The sequence below is a fragment of the Neovison vison genome, chromosome 2, assembly GCF_020171115.1.
Source record: "Neovison vison isolate M4711 chromosome 2, ASM_NN_V1, whole genome shotgun sequence".
Classification (NCBI taxonomy): domain Eukaryota; kingdom Metazoa; phylum Chordata; class Mammalia; order Carnivora; family Mustelidae; genus Neogale; species Neogale vison.
The window spans coordinates 186281020-186301957 of record NC_058092.1 but is presented as its reverse complement, the minus strand read 5'-3'; the positions used below and the strand labels follow the sequence as shown (position 1 = coordinate 186301957).

The window sequence follows — 20938 nt, the reverse complement described above, 5'->3', positions numbered from 1 at the left end:
CATGCAGAGTAATTTTAAAATCTACCAGGCTGTGTTGTAGTCTTCACATCTCAGGTTCCTTTTACATAAATGGAGACTATAGCTAATATACCTATCTCAAGGGTAATTATGAGATTCAAGTAAGAGAATGAATAGGAAATATTTTGTACATTATTATTCCTAAGTCCATTTGTTTATATCCCATATATAGTAACTATAGGACTTACAATTTATTCTTATAGCTCCTATTTCCATAAATTTTTGTCTAAGTCCAATTTCAATGGGAAAAGAGAGTTTATCATTTACCTTTCCATGCCCTAAACTTAGTTCCACTCCTGCTGCTTTTCCTCCTCATAAACATGCAAAATGTGAATGTGAGAGTAGAAAGAAGAGTTAAGAGAATCACGAACTGTTTTTCTTTCCTTTTTCCATTTCTTTTCTGTATGGTCTTTCTAGGGAATGAGGTTTGTTTCTCTTTAAGTAGAGCTGAAGTTAACAGAAGCAAGTGTGACCCCCAATTATTATTTGTAGCTGACATTTTTTGTTGCTAATAATACTATTACACGGGGGTGGGGGCAAAAAAATAATAATAATAATACTATTACAAATAGCTGACGTTTATTCTGCTCTTAGTATGTACTAGGTGGGTGTGGTACTACCATATTTCATGGAATCTAAAACATAAACAGTGGAAAAAAGAAAAAACAACAGTGGGAAGAGAGACCATGATTTTATGTGCCACTAAGAAAGAAAAAAAAAAGCTGTCAAGTAAACCATGATAAAAATGCTCTCTTTACACCCAAAATATTGGTTAATATCCATTAAAGTGCTCCTGTAACTTAAGATATATTATGTGTCACTCTTGTACACACATTAAAAGGAATTATGAACAAAATAAATTGGTCTGAAACTTCATCATATTCAGGTCCAACACTTCTAAATTTCTCTTTGACTGAAAATCTGTGTTTTTCCACACAATACTGTCCTTTGAGCTCTCAAGAGCATTAGTAATGCAGCATTTCTTAAAGGAACACTGCACTGCTACCTAGGATTTTCTTCTGAGCCGTGGGTCCCCGTTCTACACACTGTAACGTACTCATACAGCCAGTGACAACATCACAGCTGCTGCCTAACCAACATCAATTGTAAAAGTATACTGAGTTTAGAGGTATTAAATGTAAAAAATATAAGTAAATGCATCATTGGAAAGATAAGTTAGGGTGATTATTTCTCAAGCATTATCTGACTTAACTCTCACAATAATCCCAAGAGAAAAGTACTTATTACACCAATCTTACAAGTAAGGGAACCAAAGCTCGAAAGGTTACATAAATTGCCCAGGTGGTCACCAAGAAACACCAGACTCAAGTCAGTCTGCACAACCTGAATTTTTTTTTTTTTTTAAAGATTTTTATTTATTTGAGAGAGAACACAAGCAGGTTAAGGGGCAGAGGGAGAAGCAGGCTCCTTGCTGAACAGGGAACCAGACCTGGGGCTCCATCCCAGGACCCTGAGATCATGACCTGAGCCGAAGACAGAGGCTTAACCAACTGAGCCACCCAGGCACCCCACAACCTGAATTCTTGCCACTGAAACATACTGGCTTCATTTATATTCGCCATATAATTAAGATCTCTGATGTGGATACAGGAAAAATATCCTAATCCTTCCAGAATAGGGAGTGGGATGCCTGGATGGTACAAATGGTTGAGCATCCAACTCTTGGTTTCGGCTCTGGTTATGATCTCAGGGTCATGAGATTGAGCCCTATGTGGGGCTCCGTGCTTGGTGTGGAGACCGCTTGGGATTCTCTCTCTGTGTCTTCCTCTGCCCTTCCCCTCTTCCATGTGCACATTCTCTCTGTCTCTTTCGCTCTCTGTAAAATAAGTCTTAAAAAAAACAACAACAGGGAGTATATAGTGCTGCGTAAAGTATTTCTCAGAGGCTGTCAAACTAGAAGTTTAGTGAATAAAGACTAAATGAAAAGATTCCTTCATGTCTTCAGCCGACTGTAGATACTACAATCTAATCTAATTCAGATTGGTGGATCTGTGTGTTTTAGTAAAAATATTCTTATTTTCTTAATGGACTGAACTGTGGCTATAATGATTTTTCAACATCTACCCTGGCTTGAATCTTATGCAAGCTGATGATATGGTAATTTTCTAATATAAGTGACAGAAGAAGGGAAAACTCACTGATGGGTTTTTGTGGTTTTCACTGGAACGAATAAATGTACCTGCCGTTCTCACCTCTTTATCATCCCAGCATAATTTCAAACTGAGTACAAATTGTTTTGGCCTGTGGAGTCTGACATCCGCTGTCTTGTCTGCATCCTCCTGTGTGCTTAATTTATCTATTTTTATTGTTTCTTTTAGTTTGTTAGATGTGAACTAGTATTATAGAGAAATTTTATACAGTTGACCATCGAACATAGGGGTTAGGGATGGGGACCCCTCCCCGCACGTCGTCAGAAATCAGCATATAACTTTTGATTCCCCAAAAACTTAACGACTAACAGCCTACTGTTGACCGTAAACCTTACCAGTAACAAAAACAGTCCATTAACACATATTTTGTATGTTATACATATTATGACTGTACTTGCAGCAAAGTAAGCGAGAGAAAAGAAATGTTACTGACAAAATCATAAGGAAGAGGCTAGCTCAGTTGGTAGAGCATGTGATTCTAGATCTCAGGGTCATGAGGGCAAGCCACTGTTGGACGTGGAACCTACCTAGATAAAGAAAAAGAAAATCATAAGGAACAGAAAATACATTTACAGTCTTGTACTGTATTTATCGAAAAATTCTGTGTATTAAATGGACATGTGCAGCTCAAACCCATATTGTCCAAGGGTCAACTGTATATAACTGCGCTCAGGTAAAGAACCAAATGAAGCTTCATGGTAGAGCCCACATCTAATCATATCCTTCAAACTCTAAGGGCAACTTTAGGACTTTTTTTTCCCTAAATTACCCTAAATAGAATAATTACCAATTCTAAAGAAGTGGCACAGTCTCTTCTTAGGTATTCAAGAGCGTAGGCTGGAAAGCATGCTTATGCTCCTAACTAGATAATAAATACAAAACTGGTAAGTGATCTTATAAATGAGCACATGCTGTGTGCTCACAGATCTGGGTATGACACAGTAAATTTTCATTGAGCACATGCTGTGTGGCAATGACACAGTAAAATATACAAGGCATACGCTCCTTCAAAAAGTGTATAATGTTATGAGAGAGATAGAGGCTTGTTAAAAAATAAAGGATAGTATAATACAAAACATACTCTTCTATGAGATCTAGCCCTTACCTACTGTAGGAGCTCTGAAGACAGGAAAGTTGAGTATATTTTGGAATAATCAGCAGGGCGGTGAAGAGACTGAGTTCAGTGAAGGACAGGGTTTGTATTGCTAGATAAGAAGCAGAACAACTTCCCAGGAAGGGAAAATAACATAAAGAAAAACCCAAATGCTGAACATAAAACAAGTCTTTTTCTGGAGCCAGGAGGGAGTCCAAGTCCTTTCACAGCTGATGAAAGTTTCCTTTGGAATATAGAAGGTCTGAAATTGATTGGATTCCCCTAGCTATAGAAAGGCTTTCATGTTTATATTTTATTGCTGTGAAAAAGCATTAGGCACATGATCGTCCCAGCTTGGGGGACATGTTACATATTTTAGTGAGTTGATGGCTAATTTACATCATGCTGGGGCCCACTAAAAATTAATATCCTCCTTGCCTCTGTTGTACAAGTTTTGATATTCTGATCATTTGCCAGTGATTACTGCCTACTGACTTAGAGAGTTTTCTCCCATTATAATAATGGGAGAAATTACCCATATTCACCTATGAAAATGTTAACATGAAGAAACTGATGCCTCTCTCCCCAAGATTGTTATTAGAAAGTATTTGATTTCGTTTTTTATTTTCCTTTCTTGCAATTTCTTCATGAAATTTTTGTATCTTTATTCTTTTTTTTTAAAGATCTTATTTATTTGTGAGAGAATGAGAGAGAGAGAGCATGGGGGGGTGGGAGGGTCAGAGGGAGAAGCAGACTCCCTACCAAGCAGGGAGCCCAATGTGGGACTCGATCCCAGGACTCCACGATGATGACCTGAGCTTAAGGCAGTCGCCCAACCAATTGAGCCACCCAGGCTCCCTGTGTCTTTATTCTATTGATATGATATATTACAGTAATTGATTTTCAGGTGTTAAACTACCTTCTTATTTATGGGATAAATTCCAGTTGGTCATAGTATATAATCCTTTTTGTATGCTCCTAGGTTTGATTTGCTGGTATTTTATAGAGATTCATTTTTCTTTATTCAGTCACTCACTGTGATGAGGAAATGATCAACTGTGAATACACCAAGGCCAAAGTAAATTGTTTATCTTAACTGTCATCATTATTTTTTAACAGCTTTTCACACTGGCTACTGTCTTCCACAGTTTGCCACACCTTTAGGTAAAGTCGGCACATCAAGGCTTGTAGAGCAGTCATTAAGTGTCAAGTAATGAACAAACCAAATCTCCAGCTGTCTTATGAATGTTGACATGCTGTCAGTAATGCTAGGACAAAAACAGTATGGAAAAATGTTGTATTTTTCACCTTGACAGTGGATCCCAGAGAGCTACCTAAGAAAGGATGAAGTCAGAGGAAAACAGTGACATGCAGTGAAAGGAAACAGCACTTTGCTTTCCTACTACAATTAGTCCTTGGTTCTTATCTTCTAAAATTGGAGCTTTTTTATTTTTTTCCAACAGTCAGATTGTCTCCAAAACTCTTGTGATCTCCTATGAAAAGAAGAATGTCCTTGAACTCTGAATAAATGCTGAGCGTCAACTCTCAAAGGAACACATTAACACAAGACAGACTTCTTTTTCTGTTGCTGTGATTTAGAGTAAAATGGTTATTTGAAAGCAGAAATTGGATATGATAAGATCTGCTTGCTGAAGGAGTTATCTTAAAGGAAAAATAACTTGAGACTAATCTTATATACCAATTCCATGTGGAACCATTAACTACATAGATTGATTGGAATATTAAATAGCAGTTAATTTTGCCAGAATCTCTTGTTCATATTGATCAAAGTCTTATCTTAGGGAAAAATAGACACACAAATTTTGTGTAATTAAGAATTCCATGTGAGTTAATGTATGGAAAGCACTTAGAACAGGATCTGGCACATAGTAAGTACTATATAAATGTTTGTATTGTGGATGATAGAGTATGGATTATTCTTTAACAACCTAAGAAATTTTTTCAAGTAAGGGTATATTGGCCCTTTTATGCCTTCTTTTTCTCTGGTGCTGAACTATGATTTTTTTTCCTGCTTTTTCCCTTGTTCAATATTCGATTATAGGGGCACGCCTGGGTGACTCCGTGGGTTGGGGCCTCTGCCTTCAGCTCAGGTCATGATCCCAGAGTCCTGGGATCGAGCCCCACATCGGGCTCTCTGCCCTGCGGGGAGCCTGCTTCCTCCCCTCTCTCTCTCTCTGCCTGCCTCTCTGCCTACCTTTGATCTCTGTCTGTTGAATAAATAAATAAAATCTTAAAAAATATATATATATTTGATTATATACCTTCAAACAAAACAAAGGAAGTTAACTGGACTGCATTTACTTCAGATTTAGGCTTAAACCACCCCATGTTAGTCTAAATTCCCATTCAGACTAGTTTCAAAGTCAGCAGACTGGAGGATTTTCTAAAACAAACTTAAGCTGATAATCTTTTTTGTTCTGAGGATTTAATCCCTTTGGTTGGTATTGAGAGAGATGTTTTAATATTTTGCTATGTTTTCTTTTTTTTTTAATATTTTATTTATTTACTTGACAGAGAGAGATCACAAGCAGGCAGAGAGGCAGGCAGAGAGAGAGGAGGAAGCAGGCTCCCCGCCGAGCAGGGAGCCCGACGCGGGACTTGATCCCAGGACCCCGAGACCACGACCCGAGCCGAAGGCAGCGGCCCAACCCACTGAGCCACCCAGGCACCCATGTTTTCTTTCTTTTTTTTTTTTTTTTTAAGATTTATTTATTTTAGAGAGAGAGAGTACAAGGAGGAAGGGCAGAGGGAGAAAAATCTCAAGCAGACTCCACACTGAGCACAGAGGCCAACGTGGGGCTCAATCTCATCACGCTGATCTCATCACCTGAGATCACGACCTGAGCTGAAACCAAGAGTCAGACGCTCAACAGACTGTGCCATCCAGGCACCCCTGTTTTCTTTTTTTTTTTTTAATGAAGAAATCATAAGTCAATACTTAGCTTCTTATCTCACAAGAAAAGAGTTGCTAGATATAAACCAGCAAAGTAATTCATAAAGAAAAATAATAATAATAATAATTCATAAAGAAAAAGATCCAGGGGCACCTGGGTGGTTCAGTGGGTTAAGCCTCTGCCTTCAGCTCAGGTCATGATCTCAGGGTTCTGTGACTGAGTCCCGCATCGGGCTCTCTGTTCGGCAGGGAGCCTGCTTCCTCCTCTCTCTCTCTCTCTCTGCTTGCCTCTCTGCCTACTTGTTATCTCTCTCGTCAAATAAATAAAATCTTTTAAAAAAAAAAAAAGAAAGAAAGAAAAGAAAAAGATCCATGCATTTCACTGCAATAAAGATTTAAAACATTTTAAAAAATAAATAAAACGTCTATGCATAAAACAAACTATATTAATAAAGCAAGTATTTTAATCTTATAAATTAATGAGACAAATATGAGCATTTCTACTAAAAAAAAATAAAAGGCAAAGAACATACACAAAAAATTCAAAGGAAGAACTATAAATGGCCAGTCCATGTGTTAGAAAAATTCTCATCAGCCTCACTAGTAATCAAAGAAATATTCATTAAGATAAGTTACCATTTGGGATGCCTGGGGGGTTCAGTAAGTTAAGTAACTGCCTTTGGCTCAGGTCATGATCTCAAGATCCTGGAATGGAGTCCTCCATTGGGCTCCTGGCTCAGCAGGGAGTCTGCTTCTTCCTCTCTCCCTCCCCTCGACACATACTGTCTCTCTCTCTTTTTCTCGCTCTCAAATAAATGAAATCTTTACTATTTTTCCCCTAGTAATAATATTTTTTATTTTTATGCTTGATATTTTCAAGTATACCAAGAAATAGGTATTCATGTATACTACTGGGACTGTAAATTGAAATATCTTCCTGGAAATTAATTTGGTAATGTGAATTAAGAGCACTAAAGACTTGGGGCGCCTGGGTGGCTCAGTGGTTAAGCTGCTGCCTTCGGCTCAGGTCATGATCTCGGAGTCCTGGGATCGAGTGCCGCATCGGGCTCTCTGCTCAGCAGGGAGCCTGCTTCCCTCTCTCTCTCTCTGCCTGCCTCTCTATCTACTTGTGATTTCTCTCTGTCAAATAAATAAATAAAATCTTAAAAAAAAAAAAAAGAGCACTAAAGACTTTATACCTACCACTTTTCAACACACTAGATTGGGCAAAAAATTAAAATTCTGATAGTACCAAGTGCTGAAGATGAGAAGCAATGGGAACTCTTATACATAGCTGATAAAAGTATTGGAGATTCTTTGGTATTTTATGTCAAAATTTATTATAATATATGATAAATAACAACATAGATATTTTGTATTATCATATATAATGCATAGAGGCCAAAAATATGACCAAAATAGTATAAAATTTAAAAGGAACATAATAATAATTGGATATTCATAACCTAGCAGTTCCATTTCCAGATCTATACCTTAGAGTAGGAAGTCTTTTTTTTTTTTTTTTAAGATTTTATTTGTTTTGGAGAGAGAGAGAGAAAGAGAGCATGAGAAGGGGGGAGAGTCAGAGGGAAAAGCAGACTCTCCTGCTGAGCCGGAAGCCGGACACAGGACTCCATCTAAGGACCCCGAGATCGTGACCTGAGCTGGAGCAGCCGCTTAACCAACTAAGTCACCCAGCTGCCCCTTTACCAGGAACTCTTGTTCATGTTTCACAGACATTGATAGAAGAATATTCTAAATAGCATTGTTCATAATAGCAAAAAAGCTGATAATAACTTGGATATTCATATGTAGGAAAACATAGTAGTACTTTCAAACAATAGAAATCTATAACAATAAAACTGAAAGAAGTACACATAAATGTACTGACATTGATGAGTCTTAGAAATATAACACTGAAAAAATATATAGCACTGAAAAAAAATTATGGAAGAATACACTCACTAAGATACCATTTTATGAAGTACAAAAGCAAGCAGAAATAATATATTGTTTGGGGACACAAACGTATTTTGAACTAAGAAAAAGAACAAAAGAGAAAGAAATCCAGATGGTAGTTACTACTTACAGGAGGGAGAGAGATGAGCTTCCACTATTGTGCTAATTCTTCCTCTCTCTGGTTAACTAGGAGATTCATGGTGTTTATTTTTATTGTTATTATTTTTATAACTTGTCTATTATGTATATTATTTCATATATATAAAATATTTAATAATTTAAAAGAGCTTGTAGAGTCTTACTTCATAATTCCATTTTTGGAGATCAATCCCAAACAGTAACAAAAAATAAGTGCTAAAAAAGTTTATCCCAGTGGTGGTATTTACTGTGACCCCAAACTGAAAAAAAACTAGATATCCAGCACTATTATTTTTTTAAGTAATCTCTGCACTCAACATGGGGCTCAAACTCACAACTCTTAATATCAAAAGTCACATGCTCTACTGCCTGAGCCAGCCAGGTGCCCCAAGAAAGGACTTTAAAAAGCCTTAAAAAATGCATTAAGTGTGTGGTGCCTAGATGGCTCAGTCGTTAAGCGTCTGCCTTTGGCTCTGGTCATGATCCCAGGGTCCTTGGATCAAGCCCTGCATCAGGCTCCTTGCTTGGCAGGAAGCCTGCTTCTCCCTCTCCTGCTCCCCCTGCTTGTGTTCCCCTGTCTCTCTCTCTCTCTCTCTCTCTGTGTGTGTGTGTGTGTGTGTCAAATAAATAAACCTTTTAAAAGAAATTTTTTTAATAAAAAAATTTTAAAAATGCATTAAGTGAGATAAAAGTTAATTAGAATTTGCTGAGAAGTGAAAGTTAAAGGAAGAAGGTAAAAGAAAGCCAGGAGTAAGGTTATTCTGAACAAGATAAATTAAAACATCTTCTGTTCTTACTAGAGGTAGGCCACAAATTTGACTCCAGGCTTCCAGTAACCAGGATAAAAAAGGAAAGATGATTCATGGTGCACTTAAGATAAGAGCAAATCAACTGTTCTGATGGAGACCAGAGGGAAATTTCTCCTCAGATTAACTGTGCAGGCAAGTTACTTACATTCTCTCTGCCTGTGTTTCCTCCTCAGTAAAACAGAGTAACAATACCTGTTAATACGGTGTTGTGCAGATTACATAAGGTTAAGTTCCCCGGATAGCACCTACCAGGTAATTATCACTCAAGTAGGTTACTGATTAGCCATAATGAATGACGTTCTCAAGGGTGGCTCAGTTGTTTAAGCATCAGCCTTTGGCTTGGATCATGATCCCAAGTTCCTGGGGGGGGGTCCCTGCTCAGTGGGGAGTCTGTCTGCTCCTTCCCCCTGTGCATGCACTGGCTCACTCTCCGTCTCTCCCTCCCTCTCTCTCTCTCTCTCTCTCAGTCTCAAACAAATAAATAAATAAATACCTTTTTTTAAAAAAAAGTGTTCTTACAGAAAACACTGTCATGAAAGTGGATACCATTATGGGAGAAATGGAAAGGTCACCCTCATCTCAGGTAGGAAATCCTCTCAATTGTAGGAGAGTGTTGTGAATTAATGTTCTGGTGTTCTTTCTGTGTTCACTTAATACATATTTATCAGGCACATCCTTTATGCACATTTTTCTGTCTGGTAATAGATGACCAGGATATATATTCAACCAACTATAAGTAGTCTAATCTTCAAATCGTTCTCATGTATTGAATAATAAATAAAATTTGTTGTGTTTACTTTTTCTGCTTTCCAGAGGTGAAAGTAATACTCTGCAATCAAAGACTGGTCAAAAGCAATTATGAAAAAAAACAGTGAGAAATAGTAATTGAACTTAGTTAACACCTACTAAGAACAGATTCATTGAGGCTTTTAGCTTCCTGGGAAGCGATATCATGGTGACAAAAATATTGCTATATTTATTGAATGATAACTATGCACCAAACTCTTTGCTTAATTCTTTACATATAATACCTCATTTAATCCTTACAGCACTTGGAGCTTGTGAATATTATCTCCATTTTTTTGGCAGGAAGATTTTGAAGCCTTATAGGAAGTAAGCCACTTAGCTCAAGTCTCAGCAGCAAAGATGGGTTCAACCCAGGCCTTGCTGGTTCTAAAGCCCTTGTTCTAAATCACTTCAATATATTACCTTTCGTAGAATGAAACCAAAACCCACCATATCTTGAAACCCCTTGTTCCACATCTAAAGTATTTTTTCCCGGGCACCCTCAGTCAGGTATACCTTGGTTTTTACTATCCTGTAATAAGTTCATGTATCAGTCTTGTTATCTTCTGGTTTTGATTGTCAGACTGAAAAGTTAACCTTCTGGTTTAACTATATGTGGTTGACACTCATGCCATTTAGTCACTTCATTTGATCACCACCCTGGACTTAAAAATAATTTTAAAATGGAAGATATCCTTGGTTTTTAAATAGAAAAGTTCGTTAGTTTAGTTTGGTGTGATATTAGCATTGACAGTGAAGATGCATCTTGTATTTGATCGTCAAGAAAATTCAGAATCCAGGCAGTTTGACCTGGGGCTCTCTGATGTCCCCTCCCAACTATAAAAACAGATTTCCCATTCAGACAGTGAAGTGTGTATGTCATGTTCTCCGAGTAGGTTTGCAGTAGAGAACATGGCCTGTCATTGTTTTGCCTTTTTATGGACATAACAGTTGTCCTGAGACTCCTGGTAGGTGCAGCAATGGCATGATGAAGACCTCAAAAGACAAATACTTGGGGCACCTGGCTAGCTCAGTCGGTAGAGCAAGTGACTGTTGATCTCAGGGTCATAAGTTTGAGCCCCACATTGGGCGTAGAGATTACTTAGAAAAAAAAAATCAAAAGACAAATACAGTGAAGTTGAAAAACAGATGTATTCATCTCAGTGGCTTAAGATTACTCTATATTAATTGCATTGTGTGGTTCAGAAACTAGAATTAGAATAAGCCTATTAAGAAAATTATTCTGAAATACTTGTGTAAGGGCAGGTTTTACCATAGGAGATAGATAAAATCTCCTGAAAAATAACTGCATGAAAGAGAATAGGTTGAAGTTTACATTTGTTGAAATACATTAATGTCAAATGTCTTTAATAAATTAAGATCCACTTGCAGATACTGATTTCCTTTTATGATTTTTTAAAATCTTTTTTTGGTTCATAATACATATTTTCTTCTTTTTCTGGCTTCCCATATTCCTTAAATCATTTCATCTAGATATATAGACCATCTGTCCTTCCAAAGGCTATTCCTTCTCTCAACAAGGGGCAGAAGTGGAAATAAAAGGCACAATATGGGAAGAAAGCCAGGAAAAATCTTGTGGACAGTTTTTTGGCTCCTCTTCTCTGGCCCCTCTTTGCAACCCCCTAGGGAATGACAGGGAGCCAACAGCTTGTATCCATTTGAGAAAGTAATAGTGGCCACAGAAGAGAAAATGCTAAGCTGTTCAGCTCTCTTCCTAGACAGAAAAGCAATACAAATGGTGGATGGTGTGCTGGAATGCACACGTTCTGTGCCACAAGACCAAATAGATTGGGATTTCTTATTGAAGTGGAACATAAGAGGCTCTATCAATGTTTGACTAAGTAAAATGAGGCTAGTCATTTGAATTGCTTCCAAATATACAGCTGGAAGCTCTCTGCATTGTGATAATTTTGTAATAACCTCTCTCCCCAAAGACAGTCTCATGACCTGGGGAATTACATGCACACTGTGCTCCAGGAGTTGCACCCCCAGGATTTTATAGGCTTAAGATACACAGTTCATCCTGAGAACCACACGGTATCTAGCGATAGCCTGTGAAAATGTAGCCCCAACAAAGGTCCTTGAGAAATTGCCCTTGAAGCTCCCGAGTCTCAGCGTAGGAGGTCTTCAGCTAATAAATGTTGAATGAATAGCACATTAGTTCAAGCCAGTTTCCATTAGCAGTTTTGTATGTGAAGAAAAACCACTCTCTCCCACCTCCTCCAGCTGCATTAAGATGTCAGAAATAAGGTGCCTGGGTGGCTTGGTCATTAAGTGTCTGCCTTCAGCTCAGGTCATGATCTCAGGGTTCTGGGATCGAGCCCCGTGTCAGGCTTCCTGCTGAGCAGGAGTGGAAATAAAAGGCACGCCCTCTCCTACTCCCCCTGCTTGTGTTCTTCTCTCATTCTCTCTCTCTGTCAAATAAATAAATTAAAAAAAAAAAAAAAGACCTCAGAAATAAGGCAGTCTTGCCTCAAAGGAGCCTAAAAACCTAAAAGGAGAAGTGCTGACCGAAATCAAATTCCAGAGCAGGTAGTGACTTTGAAGTGGGCTTCATGGAGCTGAATTTTCTAGTTTTTAGGCCCTTTCAGGTTCCAGCCACACAAAAATAATGACAGTAGTAGAACCCATTGCCCAAAGTCAAGTCTGAGTCCTCAGAAGAACATTAATAAAAATATTAATTTGAGTATTAGAATTGTCACTCGGAAATTTCTCCTGGAAATTGTCTTTGTTGTCTTTGAAAATCACAGAGGTGAGGCCTTATGCTCTGTGGAGAGCAGATGAATACAGGCCTTTCATAAGCCTGGAGCAAGCCGCTTGCTGCTGCTGCTGCCGACATTAAAAACAAGAAGCATTTCACCCTTGAGTCTATCATGTAGGAGAAAGCCTCAGACTCATCTAATGCAGATAGATGGAATTTCTCCATAGTTGTCCAATCTCCCAGATGAAGGTAAAATGAACATCCTAAATTGTTAAAGCCTGCCTGGGGGAGTGGGGACCACAGCTCCGTTTCTCTCGCCTCTCGAAGCCCCTCGATGACCTGTGCATCTCCAGCTTCTGCCTGGGTACCACCTTTCACTGATATCTGATGGAAACATGGCCTTGCAGAACTCTTACCAGCCCTCCCTTTTGTTTCACGGTAGTAAATTGAACCATAAATCAAACTTAAATTGAGCACTGAAAACTTTTGATACTGTCAAAACTTAATCAGAAAAATTAATCAGCTCTGTAGAAGTGATGGGGTAACAAAAATGAAGCATTGAGTAATTGAGTTAATAAAAAAAGAGGCCTTCCCTTAATATTGACAATGTTGATTTCTTTGGAAATAGTTTTGAAGTTTTGCTTCAAGAGCAATTTCTCAATAGTTTTAAATATGACTAAGCCCCATGGCTGTGTTAGTTTATCTAAAACAGTGCAGGGCTAACCCATAGAATGAATATGTACCATTGCTTAGAAGGGTGAGACTGTGATATTGAGAAAGAATCTTTGGATCCATAATAGATCTGGGTTATAAACAGTCCCAGCTCTGTCACAGGGAACTTCCTGTTGCCTCAGTTTTCTCATCTGTAAAATGGAACTGATAATATCTACTCCATAGTGTTGTTAAATGATTAAATGAAGGCATATATGGGCGAAGTTCCTAGCCCATAGTACAGAAAATTGTTGTTGTTAAAATGTAGTTCTTGGGTCCTGCTCACTGATACAGTCTCACTAGGGAGGGTATGAGTGTATATCAACTTACCGTGCTAAGGAAATAAGAATTGAAAGAGCATTTCACTCTTGACTATGTATTTCCTTATTTTGTGTCTCATATATAAGTCTTATCTCCCTACTAGATGAAGTTCCTGAGGACAGAAGCTGTATCTTTTCTGTACTCCACAATGACTAACACAGTGCTAGATAACTAGTAGACATTCCAGAAATGTTTGTTGACATGACCTTACTTGGTAAATGTCTTATGTCTTTCTAATATCCGTTTTATGAGAATAGGATTATCCCCTGCCACATAAGAATCTTAAATTTCCTGGTAACTTATTTTCCAATAAAACTGTAGGGATAGTTTACCATCTTCAAATTGTTTTTCTTTCTAATTGGTTTCTGGGCTTATCTTTGGCCATTTTGTTATTTTTGCATTTATAAGTTTCATTAACACTACAGCTAGCACTGAAATAACTTTGCTGTCTCCTTTTTCTTTAAGAGGGCAGGAAGGGGCAGAGGGAAAGGGAGAGAGAATTGCAAGCAGGCTTCACACCTGGCATAGAGCCTGACTTGGGGCCCTGTCTCATAACCCTGAGATCATGACCTGAGTTGAAACCAAGAGTCAGATGCTTAACTGACTGTGCCACCCAGGCACCCTTTCCTGTCTCTTATTTTTTAGTGAAAATTTTAGTTTTCTGATGTTACTGAAATTAGTTAGACGTCCTTTATACTTAACCTTTCCATCTGCATATCTAGATGTATTTAATGATTTTTCAGTAGTTTTGTGGCAAATAAGCATGTCTAATTAAGGCATCCTACGCTATGTATTTTTTTTAAGCTCTGTTGATGTCTTAGTCTTTGATTGCCATTTTGGGGAAAACCTGGAAATGCATTACTTTCCTTTTAAATGTCTGAGTGTATAACAATATTAAGTACAGATTGAGGAACTGATAGGACTTTACAAATATAAAGTTGATCAAATTTATAATTAAATTTTTTTCAGAGTATTTTTTAATGGTGATCGGCCTGTTCAGATTTTCTACTTTTTGACTCAATTGGAAGGGTGGGTAATTAATATTTTTCTTAAGAATCTTCCACTCTTGGGGCACCTGGGCAGCTCATTGGTTAACTGTCTGACTCTTGATTTTGGTTCAGGTCATGATCTCAGGGTTGTGGGATGAAGATCAAGCCCCATTGGTCTCTACGCTAGGCATGAAACCTGCTTAAGATTCTCACTCTCCCTCTCCCTCTGTCCCTCCCCACCCCAAATATCTTCCATTTCTTGAGATTTAAAATTATAAAATTATAGGGGCGCCTGGGTGGCTCAGTGGGTTAAGCTGCTGCCTTCGGCTCAGGTCATGATCTCAGGGTCCTGGGATCGAGTCCTGCATCAGGCTCTCTGCTCAGCAGGGAGCCTGCTTCCCTTCCTCCCTCTCTGCCTGCCTCTCTGCCTGCTTGTGATCTCTCTCTGTCAAAAAATAAATAAATATTTTAAGAAATCTTAAAAAAAATTATAAAATTACAAAGTGAATTCATCTTCAGTTTCTATATTTTTTTAAATAATTTATCATTTCTGATTTTGTATGTTAGGATTTTCTTTTTTGATTAGGCAAACTGAAGTTTTATGGGGACATTTTGGGCAGTTGGAAGATCACCTTTGGCCATACAGTCTAAGATTTGATTTATTGTGTTCCCATTACCATTCGTTCGTTCATTCCTAACCGTATATAATTGCAGGTTTTGTGAAAGTTGTTTTAAGAGTTTTGTGTCTGTGACTTCCATAGATATCCATCATTAACATCTTGTTTCTGGCATATTCCCCACTGTCTGACAGCACCTCCTTCCCACTGTGAGGAGCTTCTGCATGGCCCTCCTCACCTCTAGCACTCAGTGGTAGTGTTCCTGTCGAAGGGCTCAGGGAGCTTCTGTCAGTCCCCTCCACCATTTCCTGGGAGACTGCACTGATTTCCCAGAAGGCAGGGGGATTTGAGAATTGGTGTTTACTACATTCCTTCAATCTGGTCCCATCTGCTCCATAATTAGCTGCCAGTCCTCTAAGTCTGTGACAAGAAGATGGTCTTCCCTAGTTTGATTCCTGGGGGAGGATCCCCCTCCTTTGTCATTCCTTATTGATTATAATAAGTACTGGCAGGGGGCCATAATTAGCTTTGAAGTTATTTCTGAGTAGCAGGGACATGGGTGATCCAGAGAGCACTTATTACCAATAATATTACTCATGAACTGGAATGGAGTTTTAACATTGTTTTTATTCCCATAAGGATGCTCCTGCTCTGTAAGGTGTAAGGGGTTAGAGCAGCTCTGTTTTATCCATGAGGATATTGAGGCCCAGAGAAGTTGGGTGACTTTCCTAAAGTCATAAATATTGACAAAGCTGGAATAAGAACCCAGATCTTCTGTTTCTGATTATTTTTTTTTTCAAATCTTAGTGATAATTACAGTTCAAAAATAACAGTCTCTATGGCCACCAACTATTTTCTGGCATCCAGCTTGATCATTCCACATTCCATGTCAAAATACTTTGCATTTGACCCCAAGAACACTCTGTTTCTCTCCCAGTTCGAACGCCATGACCCTGTGGATGGGAAAATTACTGAGAGGCAGTTTGGTGGCATGCTGCTGGCCTACAGTGGGGTGCAGTCCAAGAAGTTGACCGCCATGCAGAAGCAGCTCAAGAAGCATTTCAAAGAAGGAAAGGTAGGTATCTTTGTTTATAGGAAGAAAAGGAACCATGGGAAGGTATGGTTATATTGCAAAGGTACTACCGTAATGAGAGTGTCATGAAACAAAGGTTATAACTGATTCATCTCTGGTGCTTCAAAAAACACGAGCAGTGGATGAGGAAGAAGGGAGATTGCACAATAAGCCCTTAGGGTTCTTATTCAAAGGGTGGCACTGTGAACTAGATTGAGAAATTTAAGAGATACCTGTCTGGCTCTCGGTTGACCACGCAGCTCTTGGTCTCAGGGTTGTGAGTTCAAGCCCCACATTGGACTTAGAACTTAGAAAAAAAAATTTTCATGAAGTCTGTCTGGAGAGAAATTAAAAAGAGAGACTGGTTCCCAGAGGAATATAAAGAGTTTAGTTACAGATACCTTGATTTAGGATGCCTATGTATGGGGCGCCTGGGTGGCTCAGTCAGTTGGGGTCTATCTTCAGCTCAGGTCATGATCCCAGGGTTCTGGGATCGAGCCCTGGGTCAGGCTCTCTGCTTGCCGGGGAGCCTGGTTCTCCCTTTCCCTCTGCTGCTCTTTCCCTGCTTGTGCTTTCTATCTTTCCCTCAAAAAAATATATAAAATATATTTTTTAAAAATGCCTGTAGACTCTCCAGTTAGAGATGATTAACAGGCACTTGGATATTCAGATCTACTTCAGATGACTGAGATGGGGTCGGGAATCATCAATACATTATTCAGGTTAAAGCCATAAGACATTTATTGTTCTTTTTCCCCCACCCTCAACCCCCTCCATGAGACGTTTAAACAGCATAGGAAGGAAGCAGTTAGAGAAAGTAGTGCAGCTGAAGCCAAGGAAGTAAAGAGTACAGGGACAGAGGGGATCTAGTAAAATAAGATGATAAACATCCATTGGCTTTGGTAAAATGGTAATAATTGATGACCTTTGGGAGCTGTTTATTAGAGTGGAGGACACATTAGAATGGGAAGTAAAGAAGTCGAGAAAGAGAGGATAGGAAGAAATTGAGGAAGAGGGAAGAGGGGCTCCAGAAAGAAGGAAATAGAACATTTTCAAAACTCTGAGGCAGTGTATTAGTCTGCTTGGGCTGCTACCACAAAACACCACAGGCTGGGTGGCTTCAACAACAGAAATTTATTTTCTCACAGTTCTGAATGCCAGGCATTGATGATCAAGGTGCAGGCAAGTTAAATTTCTAATAAAATTCTTCCTGGCCTTTGGACAGCTGCCTTCTTACTATAGCCTCATAAGGCCTTTTTGCTTGGTTGTTTGCATGGCAGAGACAGAAGGAGAGAGAGAGAGCAAGAGCAGGAAATCACACATGCATACTAGCTCTCTTGTGTGTCTTCTTACAAGGACACTAATCCTATCAGTTCAGGACCCCACCCTTCTGACCTCATTTAACCTTGGTTATTTGCTTGGAGGCCCTGCCTCCCAGTATGGCCACACTGGGGGTTAGGGCTTCAGTGTACGTATAAGTTCTGTGGATGGGGGAACACACGGATTCCACAACAGATAGAAAACACAAAGGTCTAGCATGTGTGAGGAACTGAGAGGGGACTGTTGTGGTTGGAGCATATTAGCAAGGAGGAGAATGGCCTGAGGTAAGGTCTGAGAGGGAGATGGGGCCAGCCCGTGCTGACACGAGTTTAGATTATAGTCATAGTGCAATGGGGAGCTATTAAAGGGCTGTGAACAGTGAAATGCTTGTACATTTGTATGTATATTTAAATAAATGACTCTGGCCGTTTTATGAAAAATAGTTTGGAAAGGAGCAAACACAGAAGCCAAAAGACTGATACTCGGATGATGAGAGAATTCAGGAAGAGAGGATGGAGAATTTTTTGAGCAGCACTGCGATTGGAAACCATGAGTTTGTGGCAGCACCAGCCAGCGCTGCTCTCTGATAGTTTTGCACACCAGCTGCACCTGCACAGGGGCAGATGGTAGAACTAAGTCAGCACTGGGGTTTTGCCAGGGTGTGGGATGGACATACTGAAGCAGAGATCACTGAAGAGGCATACCTCTTAACCATCATGCACACGCACACATGCCCCAGCTTGCCAGACCTTCTCATTTGCAGCCCAGTACCCTTCCCCCTGGACAGTGATTACCAGTTGGCCATGACCAAAGAAACTGACCTGGCACTAAAATTATTCTGTCCCTATAGCAGGTGTTCTCTCGGTTATGGGGGGAGGACTCATCATTAACAGAAAGTGACAGAGAACAATCCTGTCTCTTAGAGACAGCTTTTACGGTGCTTAGTACCCAGTTCATATCTGTTAGAAATTATGATTTCCAAAAATTAGTGTTTAGGTGGAATTTTAGCCCTTAGGCCGAAAACATGGTGTTTGCATTAGGAAACACTCTTCTTTTTACCAGACTAATTTTTAAATAAGTTTGGTTCACACATTTATTTGACCTTAAAATAATTAACTGCCATAATAGGCCAATTTGTATTTTACTATTAATTCATATTTTAAAACAATAAATTGGTTGTTGGAGACATCTCCCTTGAAGGAATAAGGTATCTTCGGCAGGAGTTAATTTAGGACCTGGAGACCTTACAGAAGAGCTGTGAAGTAAAAGGACAGTTTTTGTCAGATTATAAAAATCTGGGGTGCTAAATTACTTCTGGCCCAGAATTTCTAGGCGGTGTTAGCCAGGAGATTGAGATTGATTGCCCTCTCATGTTGATTAACTTTGTGAACATAGCAATTAACTAAAATGAGAGTTAATGAAGGGCCTTTGCTCCTGAGGTTACAAGTCCATCTCTCTAGGACCATGTCTCATTAAAGGGGAATCACCATCTGCTTCGTAATTGTTTCCTTTATTCCACTCTGGATTTGTAATCATGAAAATGTAGCTTTTCATTTGGCTCATATTAATCATTTTCTGCGTGGGATTCTGCAGATTATCAACCCAGACCTAAAGGACTGGCGGTCCTAGTGGTGATATTAAGTAAATATTTGCACAGCACTTAATGACTCTGCGATGTTTCACTGCCTTTCACATTGTTCTTTCTCTGTCCTTCCAACAGCCTTGTTAGATCTCCTTTTGCCTTTGAGAGTCTAGAGACAGAAAGAAAGAGAAATGAATGACCCACCCAGAGTCTGGACTGTAATCCAAGGCTTTCTAGTCCAGATCTTGTCCTTTCTATAGCAGAGTTCTCCTTAGCCATACCCTTTGTCCAAAGCAGTGCTTCTCAAGCCCAGTTTCCCAGTATCTCTTGGGGAATTTTTCAGAAATGCGGATTGTTGGGGCCCTCTTCAAACCAGTAAATCAGCAGCTCAGTGGGTGGGTCCAGCCATCAGTGTTTCTTAAAAGGCTCCCGAGGTGATTCTTGGATGCAGTTTAGCTTGTGAGCCACTGGTCTGGAGGGCTGTACTCTGTCCGTGTCTCTAGATCTTTTGCCCCTGAGTAATAGCTGGACAGACTGGGGGAACCTGGCATGCTGGACAGATTACTCTATTCATGCCCTGAGGAACTGCCGTGTTTCTTATTTAACAAAGACAGTTTTCATTTCTTCCCTTTTTTTTTTTTTAAATGGGGAGCATGTTTGTATGGCCTTTATTTTAAAAATCAGTCCCTGTCTTCTACCAGATTTTTCCCATTCCGTTCACTATCCTTTTTCTTGTGAATAATTCTTCTAGGCCCAATCTGACTGAGCTCTAAAATTTGCCTATTTTCCTTCCTCCGTATTGTCTTCTCATTAAAAGAATTTTCTGAGACTTTATAAATGTAATTCACAGTGATGGTTCTCTATGCACATAAGAGCACAGAAGCTGTAAGCTTTAATAATTTAGTGAATTCACTTAAGGCTGAATTGAAAATGATATTGAGTTCAATGTCAGACATTGCTATGTGCAAGAAACTAAGCTAGGTGCTGTGGGAAAGATAAAAGATAAACAGAAACCATCATCTATCCCCAAGAAATACATAGTCTGTAATAACTGAGTAAGAAAACATATATACACACACATGCACAAAGAACTATGTAATTTCATATCCAGTATTTACTGGGCATCCACTCTGTGCTAGGCACTCCTATAAATATTAGGAATACAATAATGAGCAAAAACAAGTCTCTGCTTCAAAGAAGTTGAACTTGACATTCCTAGTGCTGGGACGCAGGTGATAAATAATATAATACAAGGCAACTCACTTGACTTTGAGCCTCTTGAGAGCATGGTCATACTCCTGTTTGCATGTCCCCAGTACAGTGAGTGTCCATAGGCAGATCTTTGTCAGACGCTTTGGTGAATGTATCAAGTATACATATAAATCTCTGAAGCCTTTTGGGAACACCAACAAGAAAGATTAGAATCAACTGAAGAGACTAAGATTTCTTGGCAGAGATACAATTTGAACTTGGTCTTGAGAGCAGAGTAGGATTTTGCAGGGTGTCAGCTTGTTCTTTGTCCTCAACCTGCCTTCTGCTCCCTCATCATTTCTCCCCAAACAATGTTGACCCATAATCTTTAAGGTTGGTGAAGGCAGAAGGTCTCATCTTCTGTAATGCCTTCCTGCTGAAGAGGGGTGTAGAAATGTCCCTACCTGTGGGTCAGTATTGGTCAGCTGGGGAACATATAGGGGAGTTAGGAAAGGTGGAGGCAGC

At 39.3% G+C, this 20938-nt stretch overlaps 1 protein-coding gene across 3 annotated transcripts in view; it reads left to right on the top strand.

Moving 5' to 3' along the window:
* Positions 1 to 20938, top strand: part of MICU1 (mitochondrial calcium uptake 1) — a 237576-nt gene that overhangs the window by 180729 nt on the left and 35909 nt on the right. For all 3 annotated transcript variants that reach the window (XM_044239745.1, XM_044239744.1, XM_044239746.1), the window contains one exon: positions 16186 to 16323. In XM_044239745.1, coding sequence (XP_044095680.1) covers positions 16186 to 16323 — 138 coding nt within the window. The remainder of the gene's footprint in view (positions 1 to 16185; positions 16324 to 20938) is intronic.